General features: G+C 34.5%; 1 protein-coding gene across 4 annotated transcripts in view; it reads left to right on the top strand.

Moving 5' to 3' along the window:
- Positions 1-16,626, top strand: part of LOC105470139 (contactin 1) — a 388,425-nt gene that overhangs the window by 260,880 nt on the left and 110,919 nt on the right. For all 4 annotated transcript variants that reach the window (XM_071071869.1, XM_011721914.3, XM_011721915.3 and 1 more), the window contains exon 15: positions 14,336-14,456. In XM_071071869.1, the coding sequence (XP_070927970.1) occupies positions 14,336-14,456 (121 nt within the window). The remainder of the gene's footprint in view (positions 1-14,335; positions 14,457-16,626) is intronic.

The following is a 16,626-nucleotide window of genomic DNA, read 5'->3' as shown; positions in this document are numbered from 1 at the left end:
TACTAGTTACATTGTGCTGTTAGATGTAAATAACGACTGCAAAAAGAAAACGATAAAAAGGAATTTAAAGAGAAAGAAAAATGGAGCCCAGTCACTTAAAAAAACAAAAAACAAAAAACAGTAAAACAAAGAAATAACTGGAATACTAATTAGGAAATAAATAATAAATTAGACCATAAAAATGTAAATGACCTTATGGCCACTTACTGCACATTCTCCCTTTTCAGATGATAGCTGCCGAGATTCACATAGTTGCCCCCTCAGGTAAACCAGAGTAGAGTCCTGACCGCAGGCCCAATCTCAGGACTCACCCGCTCAGGTTTCAGTTCATTCCATCAAATCATGATCTGACAGTGGGAGCAAACCTACTCAGCTGGCTTGATATGCATCTTAATTGAATCAGAATATCAAATGCACATGTTTAGCACTTTGTAGATGGACAGAAGCATTCAATTATCTCGATTTTTAAAAAGCCCGGATAAGAATCATTTTAAAATAAATAGTTAAACTGAATTCTGTCTTTCAAACCAACACAAGACTAATGAAGCTTTCCCTGGCACCTTCCTTCTCGTTTAAGGCAAACTAGAAAGTTAAACTTCACTGCTCAATATGCCATGCAAAATTTAAGTAAAAACACTATAAATATGTGATCCTCCTTTTAGAAGAGGGTCCTGGAAGCTAGTAATTGCTTCTAGGACTGTTAATAGATCATTCTCAAAATAAGTGGCTCCTCCTATCAAAAGCTTAGTGTGTGTATATATATATGTTTCCTAAATAATGATTTGGTGTTTTAGGTAGTTCTCCCAATATTTCAACAATTGAATAGCATTTGTTCATTAAGAATACGTACTAAGCACATGCTATAAGCAGACACATTTGTAGGCACTAGGGTAAATAAAACACTGAAATAGACACAGACACCAGCCCAAAATAAACCAATGATACCCTGAGAGTTTAAGATTCAGATGTAAATGTTTATTTGGTAGCTATTACAGTTAACAAAACCGATGTAATTAACATGTTTTAACAATTTTCATTGCTAAAAATTAATACAGGATGTTCTGACTAATAATAAAAAAGAATAGGGAAATCAAATTTTAAACTTTTTATTTCAAGAACCTAAGTTTTTGTTTTCCAATTTAGTTTCAATAAATTGAAGTCAATCAAGTATGCACTGATTTTAGCTTGCTATTCTTGATTTAAACCACTAAGGGGCAACATTGTATAAGGATCAAATTTCACAGTCTGGTGTAATTTGGGACTTTCGTTTCCTTCATGAAATTAAACAAATGCATCTGCTCATACTTATTAATAAATTGTGAGATTATAGGTGATTTTAAAAAGTCTTATTTATACTTTTTCTAATTAAAGTTATGTAATTATTAGGAAAAATGTAACTATACATTTTTAAAGATGTATATTTCTTTTTTTTTTTTTTTTTTTGAGATGGAGTCTCGCTCTGTCGCCCAGGCTGGAGTGCAGTGGCCGGATCTCAGCTCACTACAAGCTCCGCCTCCCGGGTTCACGCCATTCTCCTGCCTCAGCCTCCCGAGTAGCTGGGACTACAGGCGCCCGTCACAGCGCCCGGCTAGTTTTTTTTTTTTTTTTTTTTTTTTTTTTTTTGAGACGGAGTCTCACGCTGTTGCCCAGGTTGGAGTGCAGTGGCGCGATGTCGGCTAACTGCAAGCTCCACCTCCCGGGTTCCCGCCATTCTCCTGCCTCAGCCTCCTGAGTAGCTGGGACTACAGGCGCCCGCCACCGCGCCCGGCTAATTTTTTGTATTTTTAGTAGAGACGGGGTTTCACTGTGGTCTCGATCTCCTGACCTTGTGATCCGCCCGCCTCGGCCTCCCAAAGTGCTGGGATTACAGGCTTGAGCCACCGCGCCCGGCCTAGTTTTTTGTATTTTTTAGTAGAGACGGGGTTTCACCGGGTTAGCCAGGATAGTCTCGATCTCCTGACCTCGTGATCCACGCGTCTCGGCCTCCCAAAGTGCTGGGATTACAGGCTTGAGCCACCGCGCCAGGCCGTATATTTCTTTTAAGAGTTTAATAGGAACACCAAAAAAGCAAAAATTACACTGTCTTTATATTTAGTGATCCTACTTTATGTAAAACTCTTTAGGATTAATTTGTTTTTTAATGTAACTTTCAATTTTAACGCAGTAAATGCACACCTAGTACTGATTATAGAAAAACACTAAGGAGTTAAACATCTAAAATTTTCCTGAGTATATTAATATGTAATAATTGTCAGTAGATGTTCCACTGGAACTTGAACTTATACATGGGGGGTGTTAAAAGTACAAGTTCGAAGCAGAAATTTAATAAATGTGAGGTTTTGATACAATAAGATATTAAAACGGTTTATCTGCCATTATTTTATTTTGTTGATGTTATATTGCAAATGATCATCAATTTTTCAAGTCCAGTTATAAAGTGGCTCCTGTTTTGGCTTTCTAATTCAATAGCTACTTAATCCCTTAGAGTAAATACAAATAGCAGAGCCATTTTATTTATTCATTTAATTTATGACTTTTCTTGTTCCAGAGAAGACTTAAGACAATCTATCAAAAATACAAATTTTAAATATCTCATTTTATTCTTCTTTCAAGGTGGCACCTAACCTGTAGAATTTTTCAGTAGCCCTCCATTTTTGACATTCATTTTGGGTCATTAACAACATTAGCTGCTTAGAGTCATTATCTTTATTACATGAGTTTCTAAAAATTTCCAGTTCTGGAGATTGTCACTATTTCATTCGTATATATATATGCATACACACACACACACACACACACACACACACACATATATATATATATTACTCTTATTACAAATACATGTTAAAATTGTAATACTGTGGGACATTATTGCCTGTCTTTTATGAATTCATAAATATCATTTGAATTGTTCAGAAATTCTGTCACAAACCAACCTGGGCTTTAGGCTTCATTTTCTCACCTCTTATTTGGTGACCCTGATCCAGGGATTAAAATTCTCTAAGCCTCTGAATTTCCCTCTGTAAAACATGATTAATCATTCACTTACTTCATTCAGGTTACTTCATTGAGTTTGCAAAACTAGTTACTTCATGAAAGAGTGCATATAAAGACTTGGCACAGGATCTGGTATATAATGATTGTTAATACTTTCTATAATAGAGCAATCATCCCCAACTGGAAATTCTAGAAGCTTTTGCTAGTTTTTGTTTTGTTTTTGTTTTGGTTTTTTTTTTTTTTTTTTTTTTTTTTTTTTTTTGAGCCACAGATCTCATTTTTCACAATTTAATACTTGCACTACTTGCTGTGCTGGATACTTAGACTGAGACCAAAAAAGAAACAAACAAACAAACAAAAACTGGGTATTTCATTGCTGAGGGTGGTGAAGAGGTAATAATAGTTACCATTTATTGTGGGCTTACTGTTTAGTCAGAATTGGGTTAAATGTTTTCCACATATTTCTCAGTTGATCTTCACAGAAATCCTCTGTGGAGTGTGTATTATTGTGATTTTCTCAGTTTCCAAAGTGAGGAAAGTGAGCATTAGAAAAATTGAGTAACTGGTCCCATGTAATCATACAAGTCGCTAGTGGCTAACATGATTTGAAGCCAGGTGGCCTGACTGCCAACCCTGTAATCTCCACCACTTCGATTCTTCATCTTTTGGTTAATGTTCACGTCTGTGAAATAATTCTCCCCTAAGTGTTTGACGTTCTACAAGACAGTACTGTTCAACTCACATTTTATTCTCTAATCTGGTTTAATGAACCTTGTATACTCACCATATTGCCCAAATTACTTCATTCTCCCTTCACTGTTAGCCGCCTTTGCAATACACTGTAAGTCATGTCTACACAGTTTCAAGTGGTCTAACTATAAAGTTCCTGGCAATTCCTATTGATCCCCTCTAGATAGTTACACTGGGTGTGCGTTTGCAGGTATGTGTGTGTGCATTTTTTCTGAGTGCATAGGCAATACCACTCAAGAGAGAAGAAGATTTCTTACCCAAAGGTTTTCCTTTTTTAAAGAAAAATTGTATTAAACATATCAAAAAACGGTCTTTAGATTTTAGAAATATGTATTTAAAACTAGATCATGCTGTGATCTTGTGCAGAAATTGTTTCTGCAAGACAAGCAAAAAGGAGAGGAAAAATGATAAAACAGAAGTCAGTTTGTTATTTTTTAAATATTTGTCTCTATTCACTATTTTTGTTGTTGCTGTTGTTTTTGTGGGTTTTTATTTTATTTTATTTTGAGACAGAGGTTAGCTCTTGTTGCCCAGGCTGGAGTGTAATGGCGTGATCTCGGCTTACTGCAACCTTTGCCTCCTGGGTTCAAGTAATACTCTGGCCTGAGCCCCCCAAGTAGCTGGGATTACAGTCACCCACCACCATGCCTGGCCAATTTTTTGTATTTTTAGTAGAGACGGGGTTTCACCATCTTGGCCAGGCTGGTCTCGAACTCCTGACCTCGGGTGATCCACCCACCTCAGCCTCTCAAAGCACTGGGGTTACAGGCATGAGCCACCACACCCAGCCTCTATTTACTGTTGAACAAGAAGGTTAAGATTATCCAGAATTATGTGGGAGAAAACAAGGATAGTTGGGCAATAATCCTTGGTAAGAATCAGATTTGAGCCGAAAAAAATCAGAGAAGGAGACTAGGCAGCCACAAGGAGATCGTGGAAGCCCTGAAGCTTTGTAACTTTGGTTCCGTGTGGAAACATTTTTGGTTATCACAACTGTAGAGAGGGGTGTGTGTGTGTGTGTGTGTGTGGGGTGTATTTCAGGTATCTGTTTAGCTGTTAAATATCCTATAATGCACAACACAGAGTCCAAAAACAGAATATTATCTGGCCCAAGTTATCAATAGAACCAAGATTGAGAAATGTCCTCAAGAAAGATATTGAAGAAGAGACTTAGCAATACTGGGACTGGCCACCGCAAGGTTTTAAGCATGATGTATTGGAAACAAAGAGATGTTATATTGTTTTGAGCATCTGAGAGTATTGGGGACACAAATAAAAATAAACTAAAATTTTTAAAAATGTATATCCAAAATAGTTTAAGTAGTAGAGGATAGCTTGAATTTAAGACTCTTAAATTTTGATGAGCAGTGGAAAAGAGGGAGAAATACATTAAAAAAAAAAAAAAAGTACAGGCTCCTGGCATAGTCTTGTGACCACAAAAGATACAAAAGCATTCGGCCCATGTCAAATTGCTCTATTTTCCTTATCAGTAATTAGTTTGAAAGGAGATAGATAATTAGATAACTCTATTGTACTTTATTCTGTATGAATATATAACTTTTCTGATCTCTTTTTTACTACCTTAATAAACCTATACTGATACCTAACTGCTATATTTTATTTGCTACTTTCCAGTGGTAAACGAAGGAAGGTATCTATGTTCCTGGGTGTTTTTTTAGTTGGGCTAGCTTCTTTTAAGATCATCACACTTCCCATGCATAGACCATGTTAGCTGATGTCACTGTCTAGCCTAGCTTCTCATAGTCCTTACTAAGCATTTGTTGATAAGAATGTGAGGTGAATGGAATTAAGCATATATATATTATATATATAAAATATATATTATACATATTATATATAAAGCATATATTATATGTTATATAATATAAAATATATACATATAGGCTTTGAGGGATCTGCCAAAATTTATCAAAATTTAAGGACACATCTTTTACATAGAACTCCACACATATTTAAGCGCCTCCACATTGCTTATTCTGGCTTTTTCTGCTTGCAAAACAGACAATAAAAAGAGGGATAAATAAACCTGTAGAATGTTGGTGTCTTAAACATTTTATGAGTTTACATGGTGTTTGATGTTTTATTTACAGCATACTAGAAATATGCTACTTTGTTATTAGCGGTTGCAGTCCTAAAAAACTATCTAATTTTTTCACTTTGTGCTTAAGAACAGAGCATGATCTAAAGATTTGGACATTTGCTCCTGTTTTGCCACTGACGAGTTATATAACACTGGGCAAAACAGTCACTCTGAGCCTCAGGCTTCTCCTCTGTCACATGAAGAGTTTGGGCTACATCAAAAATTTCCAAAATCAACAGTAAAAAAAGATTTTTAGCAGCAAAATGCTTTTTGGAAAGACAATTCAAATCAGAACCTCAGCATATAAACAAAAGATGAAAATGAGATTGCTCTGAAGATGAAATTGTGTGTGTGTGTGTGTCTGTGTGTATTTGTGTGTCTGTGGAGCATACTACATAGCCATGACCCTTATCCACAGGGTCTCTCACTTCCTCTTATCTCCAAAATGCCCATTCTAATCACTTTTTTCTACAAAGTGGTCCAAGAAGACTTTTAGAACTCTAAAGCTAATGGGAACCAATTTGAAAACCATATAATGATACATGAGTTGTATTTCAACTCTAAAACATAGGATCCAAATCAAAGGCATTGATGTTTTTGTCCCATCATTCAAAATGCTTAGGAGAAACCTCAAAGAAAATGGTCTTTTGAGTTTTCATTTAAAATGGCCACCTGATCAAAATTGGACTCTTCAGGTGTCACTCTCATTGTTTATTCCATACAAAAATAGCCAAATTTAGAGATTTTCAACACTTCTACTCTTAATATATATGCAAACTCACTCTTAGTAATTATCTTAGTAGTCTTAGAAATTATCCTGGACAACTTACCTTATTTTTTGTATATCCAATGACATCACTTCACTTTAATAAAGTTGTTTTGTCATTTTGTTTATTTTTTTGACTCAATATTGATGAATTACTTCAAATAACACTAACAAAAACTAGATAACATTAGAGAATTACTGTTAATTATGTCATGTGTGAAAATGGTTTTGCATACAAAAATTAGCCTAGGGTGGTGGTGCACGCCTGTAATCCCAGCTACTTGAGGGGCTGAGTCATGAGAATCATTTGATCCCAGGAGGTAGAGTTTGCAGTGAGCCGAGATTGTGCCACTGCACTCCAGCCTAGGTGACAGAGTGAGACTCTGTCTCAAAATTAAAAAAAAAAAAAAAAAAAAGAAGAAGAAGAAAAGGAAAATGGTTTTGTGATCATGTGAGAGAATGACCTCAATTTTTTGAGATTCAAGCTAGTGTCTTTAGAAATTGCTGATGAGTTGATGAGTTGAGTACTGATATCCTAATATCCGGAATTTATTTTTCAAGAGTTCAGCCCTAGACGGAAAGACAGATAGTGGACAGAGAGAAGTAAATATAGAGCTAGTTAGCTAGACAATTAGATAAGGCAAATATGGCAAAAAGTTTACAGTTGTTAAATCTAGTTGCCTGGTTTATAGATGGTGATAGTACTATTCTTTTTACTTATGTTTGAAAATTTAAATAGAAAAAATTAATAAGTAAAATAATAACATATCATATATAAAGAAGCACCACATCTACTTACCAAACTAGTGAACCTAAATCCAGTTATCTAATCTATTAAGCACTACCTTGGAAACAGCTTGACCTGGTGAAATTAGGGCTATATATTACCTATGGAGCCTTCCACGAACAGTTTAATGTAAAATCTCAAGGTCCTTGTTTCTGAAATGGGAATACTAATAGTAAATCCTTGGGGAGTATTACTTCTGGAACTCAGAATTGAAAAGGAGATAGTCTTAGTTTCATTATTAGGGCTATGAAATTATAAATATAATTATAGAAATTGAATAAGAAAATGTATGTAAAGTAGCTAGCACATTGCTAGACATTTAAAAACATTCAATAAATTCAATTTGGTAATAGTAGGAGTTCAGTAGTAGTATCAGTAGTGGCAGTAACAATAGTAGAAGTTATAGTAGCCATTTTAATAGTAATAGTAGCAGTTTTAGTAGTATTAATAGCGATACTAGTAATACTAGTGGCTATAGTTATAGTAGTTTTGTGTCTTCCTCTGTAAAATACAGCTATGTATCTCATAGGGTTGTTATTAAGAGTAAGTCAGTTCACATGTATATTTATAACAACCTTTGACACCTAGTTAACCCTAACTAAATATCTGCTATTAGTAGAGTTGGTGGTGGTGGTGGTGGTGGTGGTGGTGGTAATGTTTGCAGTTGGATATGACATATTTGCTATATTATTTTTGCTTTCTCTAACAAGCCAAAAGTAAAGAAGAAAAGTTTTGTTTCATGGATATAGCATATATCAGACATATTTAATAATTTTTATGTTTATAAAACATATTCTTTAAAGGATGCACTTCTATCCAAACTTCTATATCTCTTTACTCTGAACTTGAATGGAACGAATTATTTAAGTGACAATTATGAGCTCTAAGTTTTATTTAGACCTTTTCTGTACCATATAGAATCTTTCTTTGTTCACTAGGATTAATTCAATTTGTTAATACAACATAATCATTGAGACTCATTTACATTGAAGAAATGATTTTGCAGTTAGTTTATGGGGGAAGGTGAAGGAAGGGCTGGGTATTTATATGTTGGAAGTCTTTTGATTTAAACTTGAGAAACTTCTAAGTGGTCAACCACATATACACTTTGGAACATCCCTGAGCTTTGCTATCACAATTTCCAGTATGTGATTCAACTCTCCTCATATGAAGGGAAGAATTTTGTAATTGAGCCAAGCTGTGGCTTTTAGTAAAAATATAGTGAGCATTCATATCTAATTTGTGGCTAGAATGTGCTGAGGCCCATGATCTTTACTTGCTTTGTAAGCGTTCTGCCAACCACTGAGAACCTCAACTTCTCCTGAGGTATGGAAAGTGCTAGTAGTATTTATAAAAACTTTAGGGGTGCTTTCATACGTACACAACTATATTGGGAATGATACTTTATATTTTTTCTTCTTTCCTTCTGAGAAGTTTTATTGCTACATGTTCACCAAATGTAGAACCAGTGAGAATAAACATTACAGTTGCTTCTTACTGTTTTATGCAAGTGGGCTTATCAATAAGAGTTAATTTTCAAACAAGTTTAACGTTAAACTTTTAAAGTAGTTTAATTAAAAGTCGTAAAAAAGTTTAGTGTGAAAATTAATAAATATAAATTTAGCATCATGTATTTTAGGATATAAAATAGTTTGTGCTTTTTATTACATGTGACAGTATAAGAAGAATGACCACATTATTCCTATCAGAATAAAATAACCAAATGTATAAACAGCACCATGTTTCAAAGAGAGTTTAGGGAAAAAAGATAGCAATTTCATTAAGAAAGAAAGAAGATTAGATACATCACATAAATATTTTTAAAAGGGCAATTATGATACCACAGTATGTTTATTTTTATATTACTTTCTGCCCTCAATTTTTTGTTGTAAGGTTGAATGAAGAAACATTTTAAATTGCTAAGGTGATTGTTTTGAAAATTCAAATCTAATGACATGACTCATTGAAAGAGTGGGAGTTTAGTAATAGGATTATCTTTCAATTAGACACCAAAGCAACCAAAGTACTGAGATCATTTAATGAATAAATACAAAAAAAGTGCTTTTTACTTATATGCAGACATTATTCTTTCCAAATATTACTATTATGTTGTGTCATAATAGTTGAAAGATTTTACTTAATACATTTATATTATTGAATATTTAGTATCAAGTGCATTTCAATTAAGGATGTCAAGATACATCAAAATGGTCTATTTAACAAACATATAATGTTTATTTTGTTTTACCATAATTATTTTATATTTTACTTTTCCTAGTAAAAAAATACTTAGACATATATGTCAATTAACTTTTATGATAGTTCAAGAAAAACTCATATTTACTTTCTCTATATATGGGTCTTACTCTCTGCTTACCTCAAAAAAATTTAAATATAACTATAAGTAATAAAATAACATCTTTTACCTCCTTTGTTAGATGAATTCTATTTAGTATGGTATAAGAAGTTAGGCCAGCTGCAAAGTTGGGCACAGTCCCCAAAACCACCCTCACTTCTGACACCAACTGCAAGTTCAAGGGGTTGTAAAAACCACCCTCAGTTTCCATGCTTCGCTAGAAGTGATTCACAGAACTCACTTAAAGCTATTATACACGCGGGTACAGCTTCTTATAGGAAAAGGATACAAATTAAAACTAGCCAAAGGAAAAAGCACACAGGGCAGAGTGGAGAAGTACAAAACACAGAGCTTCTATTGTCTTCTCCCTGTGCTGTTAAAATGCATTACTCTGACTGCTCTGACATGTGGCAGTGTGTTTGAAGTGCCAACCAGCAAAGCTTACTGAGCCTTTCTGTCCAGAGGCTTTGGGGGGACTTCATCAACTAGACATGATTGATGGACTCATTGCTCACATGGTTAATCTCAGTCTCTGGGTTGACTGATACCACATGAATCAAATCCCCTACTCTAAGTCAAAATGTCCTATTTGTGGCATGACCAGGCCCTTCTCTAAGACTCTACAGGTGTAATTAACTCATGCCCTAAATCACATGGTTGGATTTTCCAGTATGACCCAACTCCTACTCTATGACCAGACCCAGCTTGAAGACTATACAGGTGTGGCTAACCCATACTCTAAATCATATGATTGGACTATCCTGTATGACCCAAGACCTCCCAAGCAAAGAAAGACATTATAGAGATTACTTTCTAGAAGCTGAGGGCAATGGCAAGACCTCTCTTTGGGCAAGGCCAAATTCTTTACTACACTAGGGGTTGGAAAGGTTAGATGTTCAGTTTTCTTGTATGTTAGTGATATTGTTTTCTCTATAAATTTTCATGTCTTCCCAATAACCTTTCATTTTCTTATGAAATTAGTGTATAGATATTTGAAATATATCATTCCTAGTAGTTTATCTCATAGATATGGATAGCAATAGTTTTTCTCAAGTCAGTTATTTTATCTTATAACATTATCATTCTCATACCTGAAAAAAACATTTGAAATTACTAAAAGGATGTCTATTTAATAAAAACACTAGATTATTTTAATGTATCTATTCAATATTTATTTGTTGAATTCTATTATATGTCAGATATTACATTAAGTACTTAGTATGTAATAATGAATAAGACCTGGTTCTTTCCTTAAGGAATTACAGTCTAGTGGAAGAAATCAACAGTGACATGATTACAGTAGAAAGGAATAGTTGCAATGAAAATGTACAAAGGGCAGTAACTAATCCAGCCTTACAATTTCAGAAATGGGAGGGGTATCCAAAATGTGGGTTGGACGTTCATAGCCAATTAATGGAAGTGGGAGGTGGGGCAATCCAGGCCATGCAAGTGATATATGCAAAAGTTGGCTGTGAGAGCACATAGCAAAGTATATCCTATTCACCGTGGCTGGGGCTCCGGAGTTAGGTGCAGGGGTAATCTATGGAGGTTGAAGGTGTGTGTACTTCACTCTCACACAAGAAAAGCCTCATTATGTGTTTAGTAAATGCTGTCACTGTCATTGGTTATATGTACTTGCTAACATAATTCTGAATGTAGCTGAAAAGAGGTGAATACATATTATCTTAAGAGCAGATACCAAAATTCTAGACAATTTGACAAGTTCATTCAAACAAGATATATTTAGTGTGATTATTTGCTTGGCGCTGTGCTGGACTTGAGAAGACAGCACATGCAGCTGTATACATATACAACACAGGGATACAACATGTCTGCTAAATAAAACAGACCTATTTCCTCACATCAAACTTACAGTCGGCCAGGGAGACCAACTTCAACCACATAATCACACAAGTGTTTAACTGCATTTAAGATATGTAATATGACATAAGTTTCATGGTAGTGTAACGAAATACAGAAAGAGGACCTGCTTAGTCCACAGAAAAGGTAAAGGCTTGCTGGAGAAAATGATTTGAACTGGTATTGGGTAGAGGTGAAGGTGATACGGGAGAGGGTATTGAGGTTATGAGGGGTATGAATCACAATTCCAAAAGATAAGACAATGTGGTGAACCAGAGATTGAAGAGAACAAGATGCATTTGCAGTCCTAAAAAGAGCATGTTCTTCCTGGAGAGCAGAGTGTGAGTGAGATGGCACACTAGCTGAGCTGGAGCATCAGATAGAGCCTAGAGAATGGAATCAAGTTGGCTACAATAATGCTATGGCTTTTGTCCCAGGAAAGGGAAATTTTAAAGGTTTCAGTTTATCTGCTTTTATGGAAACAAGTGAGTTGGGCCTACCTGCATTTTTAAAAGGTTATTCTAGGTAACCAATAGAGAAAATAATAGGGTGGAACAGTGGTAGAAGTAGTGATCAAATAAGATGTAGGGGTTCGGGTGAGAGATGTGGGGAGTTTGGATAAGAGGCAGTTGTGATGGAAAGAATGGATAAATTCAAGAATTTATGATGGGTTTATAAGAAAGTTGAAGAAAGGGAGGGGTTAAGAATGTCCTAGAAGTTTCTGGAAATTCAGATGACTAGAAAAAAATGAGTATTTGGGGAAGGAAAGCCAAATGCTATCAAGAAGTCAAATAAGACGAGTTGAAGCAGTGGGACTCAGATGAGAACTGATTGAAGAGTAAGAAATGAAGAAATGGAAAAACTAAAAACTGAATAGATATTGTCAGAATCCAAGCAAAAATCAAACAAACAGCTTAATATGAGAAAATAAGATTTATTTACAAGAGAAAGAAGAGAAGAGAGAAATAAGAGATTGGTAGTAGGAGTGGCTGCCAACAAGATGGCAGAGCACTGGGAGAGGTGAAGGTCACTGGGAAATTCCCAATAAATTTATGGCCAACATGACTTTTAAAAACAGAAGTATGCAGTGGATGATACTTTTCAAGGTTGATTTGCCCTACTTGTTATTGATATAACCAGTTCCAGCTCCTTCAATTGTTCAATAAACTCACTTTACTAGGTAACACTTCATGCTATTTGGTTTTATGATAAAATAGAGAAAGGGCTGAATTTCTAGTCTGGAGCTCCTTGGTATGACATAAATAAATAAATAAATAAATAAATAAATAAATAAATAAATAACAGACTAAGAAGACAGAAGGAGAAAACTCCCCTATTCCAGGAATTTGTAGAAATCTTGGGAATTGTTTCAATTTTCGGCCAATCTGAACCTCAAGGGACCAGAAGATCTCAACTGACATTAAATTAAGACTGGCTAATATCAGGGAATAAGGTGTGTGGCCACTGATCACTTCTTTATGTGGAGATATTAGTATTTTATTTCAACCAACTATACCAGTATGCTCACTCAGCTATTATTCTTAACCTCATTAATCTAGCACGGGATGCAAGCCCAGATGTTTTCCAAGAACTGGAGGGAACATAATATATGAAGAGGCTATTGGTAGAACCTATAGTGAAGCAAAACATTCACTCCATGTACAGCCATGATACATCATAGGTATCTAGATACTTATGACTGAAATAGTTAATCAATATTTTTGGTTCACAAGAAAACCAAATGTCCATTTAAAAATTGAGTTTTCCAAGTTTTAATTCTAAGAAAATATCTTGGAGATAATTAACATGAACTTTGACATGCTCCCGCTACCATACAAGCTGAGTGACCTTAGTTATCTTAGTTAAATTACTTGGATTCTCTACGTCTCACTTTTATTGTTAATTAAATGGACATAGTAAGACCTATCTCATAGGGCAGTTCTCAAAAAAGGATTGAATAAAAGTGTGTGTGTGTGTGTGTGTGTATGTGTGTATGTATGTATGTATATATTTGCACAGACCAGGACCTGGTATAGAGTAGGCATTCAATAACTATTAGATACTTTTGGAAATTACATTGAAATGGTGTCTCATCATCACAAGCAAAATTTTCTCAAGACTCTCAAAACTATGTGTTGAAAACTCCTGGAGGCAATAGAATAGAGCATCGAACAAAACAAAAACTCTTGTTCTCACAGAACTTATAATTTGGCAACAGAGTACTTGTTAGTAGAATTGTACATTTTCTCAATTTCTGCAAACATTTAGTATCTTTGTAAAATGAACTATGGCGCATATTAAAAGTAGTCAATTAAATCAGCTTTGTGAAACCAAATCAATCATTCTTCCAAACCATATAGCATTTGAACTCACTGATACTGAAAACTATGTTTATTAGACCTTCATGTTTCTCTTTAAGAGATATCAATGAAGTAATTTCATCCCTTGAGTTTCTCTTGATATAACCCTCTGATTGTGGAAATAATAGAATGTTAAAGATATGAAAGCTAAAAAAATACTTTATTAATAAATTATTCACTTTATTTTTCAGTTGAGAAACTGAAGCCTAGAGCAAGGACATACAGTTAGCATGTCTAAAACACATTCTTTAAGTGGTGTTCATTTTGTCAGGGGAAAAAAACCTACCTCTTCTAACTTAAATGCCATATAATTGGTGAAAAATGTACTGATTTGAATAATTGCTGTTTTTGCTAACAGCTGGATTCCAATGGGGAACTGCTCATCCGAAACGCACAGCTGAAACATGCTGGAAGATACACATGCACTGCCCAGACAATTGTGGACAATTCTTCAGCTTCAGCTGACCTTGTAGTGAGAGGTAAGAGTTTCGACATTTTAAAATTACAAAACCAAAGGTATTTGACTTGCATAAACATGTATAATCTTCTGGTAACTCTAGTGCAAATTCTTATATATTTAGAGTCTCAATTCCATGCTTAAGAATGGAGCTTAAGCTTCTTCCCATGCCTAAGAATGATCTATGCCAGACAAGTAGTAAACAACGCTGATTTTGTTTGTTTTACTAACTACATATCTTCTAGAAAGTTTCGCCACATACCTCCTACTAAATGTTTATGCTTTGAGACTTACCAAAAGCTCTCATTTCCTGCTAATACTTTTTAGTGTGTTGAGTATAGTGCTGTTTCCTTTTTTATTTCTATGGAAAAAAATATATACGGATGCTGTTTTTACCTCAAGTGTTATATATTTTTTGTCTTAGAGTGTAAAGTTAATTTATACATGTATCATGTTTTTATTTGTTGCTGGTTTTCAAATTAGTGTTTTTGTTCTTATGAATAATATAATTGAGATTGTGATGGAATACACATTTATTAAAAATGCAACCCCTTTGCTACTGGCCACTGCCATAGCAGTGAGACTGGCTGGGAACACAGCACACCTTGTTTAAAATAAATAGCTCTTCACTGACTGCCCTTTAGCTTAGCACCCAAGAAGTACCATGTGTTGACCCCAGCTTATTTACCTTTAATGTCTCACTTCATGTAGCCAACTCCAACCATCTAACTAATCCACAAAATTACCCTTTAACTTCCATGTCACTTGATTTATTCACAGTATTCCTTCCATGTCTTTTTCTTATCATTTGTTACCCAAATCTTACTCATCCTTCAAGGCCTAGCTAAAGTATATACTAAGTTCATGAATCCTTCTCTTGATTTCCCCAATATGAGCTCTTATCTTCTGAATTTTCATAACATACATTGCTTTCTCTCATATGTTTTATAGCAATCGGTACACAGTTAGCTCCTCTCCTAAGTTGTAAAATTCATATATGTATTTTTTTAGTGAATGGCAGAGTTCCTTTGCATTGTTTCATAGCTCTCTCTTTCTTTCTGTCTCAGTGTCAGTTAAAATTACTATTTTTTTTCACATTTTACCTACTAAAAATATTTATTGAACATTAATTGCACATTTTGCCTTTGTTTTTCACACTGTCAGAGAAATAAGCAATAAAATGATATTTGTGGCTTCATTCTGCTTCCACACCTGAGTCAATATAATTTCATTCGATCTCATGCAGCTCCTGCATTTCCCTTTAGAGCAGTGTTAATATGGGGTCCCTAAGCAACACAGGGCAAATGCTGAAAACCCTTTTACTCCATTTGAATATATTCTCCAATAGAGTTATAAGAAGTCTAGTTGAAGTTTCTTCATTAGAATGAACTTAGAAATACATTCCATAAACCACTTATTGACTAATAACAAATAAAAATGAGATTGCAAAATCCTAAGTCAAACAAAGTTCATTTAGGTTCAGTATTTTCATTTAAAGTATTTTGTTATCTGGGACATTGATTGTTTTCAGGAATTATTAGGGAAAGGGATTAGAGGGATTAGTTCACTATTCTTCCTAGTCAGACCACTAGCTGTTAAGTCATTTCCAGAAGTAGCCAAAGTGTATGTTTAATTGAAATTGCTTGCTTATGAAAATAATTAGCATTAATGTTGCAGTAGGAGTTATGTCACAATGTGTGGACATCAATGTGTTCATATGATTGCATGATTACATTTTAGTAAACTTCCTGTAGTATTATCATAGAATGTAATATTCAGAGTGAAGAGGAGTTTTACAGATAAAATGCAAGGGTAGTCATGATACTGTCCACACATACTTAGGAAATTAATTATCACCACTATGTGTATTTTTTATAGAGAGTCAATAAAAAGAAGCTATAGCAGATATTATGCAGAAATAAAAATGTATTTTCTTTTAGTCCCAGGAAAAATGCCTTAAAGTGGCAGAACCCGGTGAGTGCATTCAGTAGAAATATGGTACAGCATTTTAAGTCCTTGCACTATAGTAGGCTGCTGATAAAACCATACAGGTAAATGAAAATACTGCTTACCTCTGTTAAAGTCAGCAGAGTCATAACCATTCTTCAAACTTTATTTCTAATAATAGAAAAAGTATTCATTTCATAGCAAAAGAAATTTGCAATTGAAATAGTCAAATATATTTGACTATT

Source organism: Macaca nemestrina, chromosome 10, assembly GCF_043159975.1.
Source record: "Macaca nemestrina isolate mMacNem1 chromosome 10, mMacNem.hap1, whole genome shotgun sequence".
Lineage (NCBI taxonomy): Eukaryota > Metazoa > Chordata > Mammalia > Primates > Cercopithecidae > Macaca > Macaca nemestrina.
This window is presented reverse-complemented; position numbering and strand designations above follow the sequence as displayed.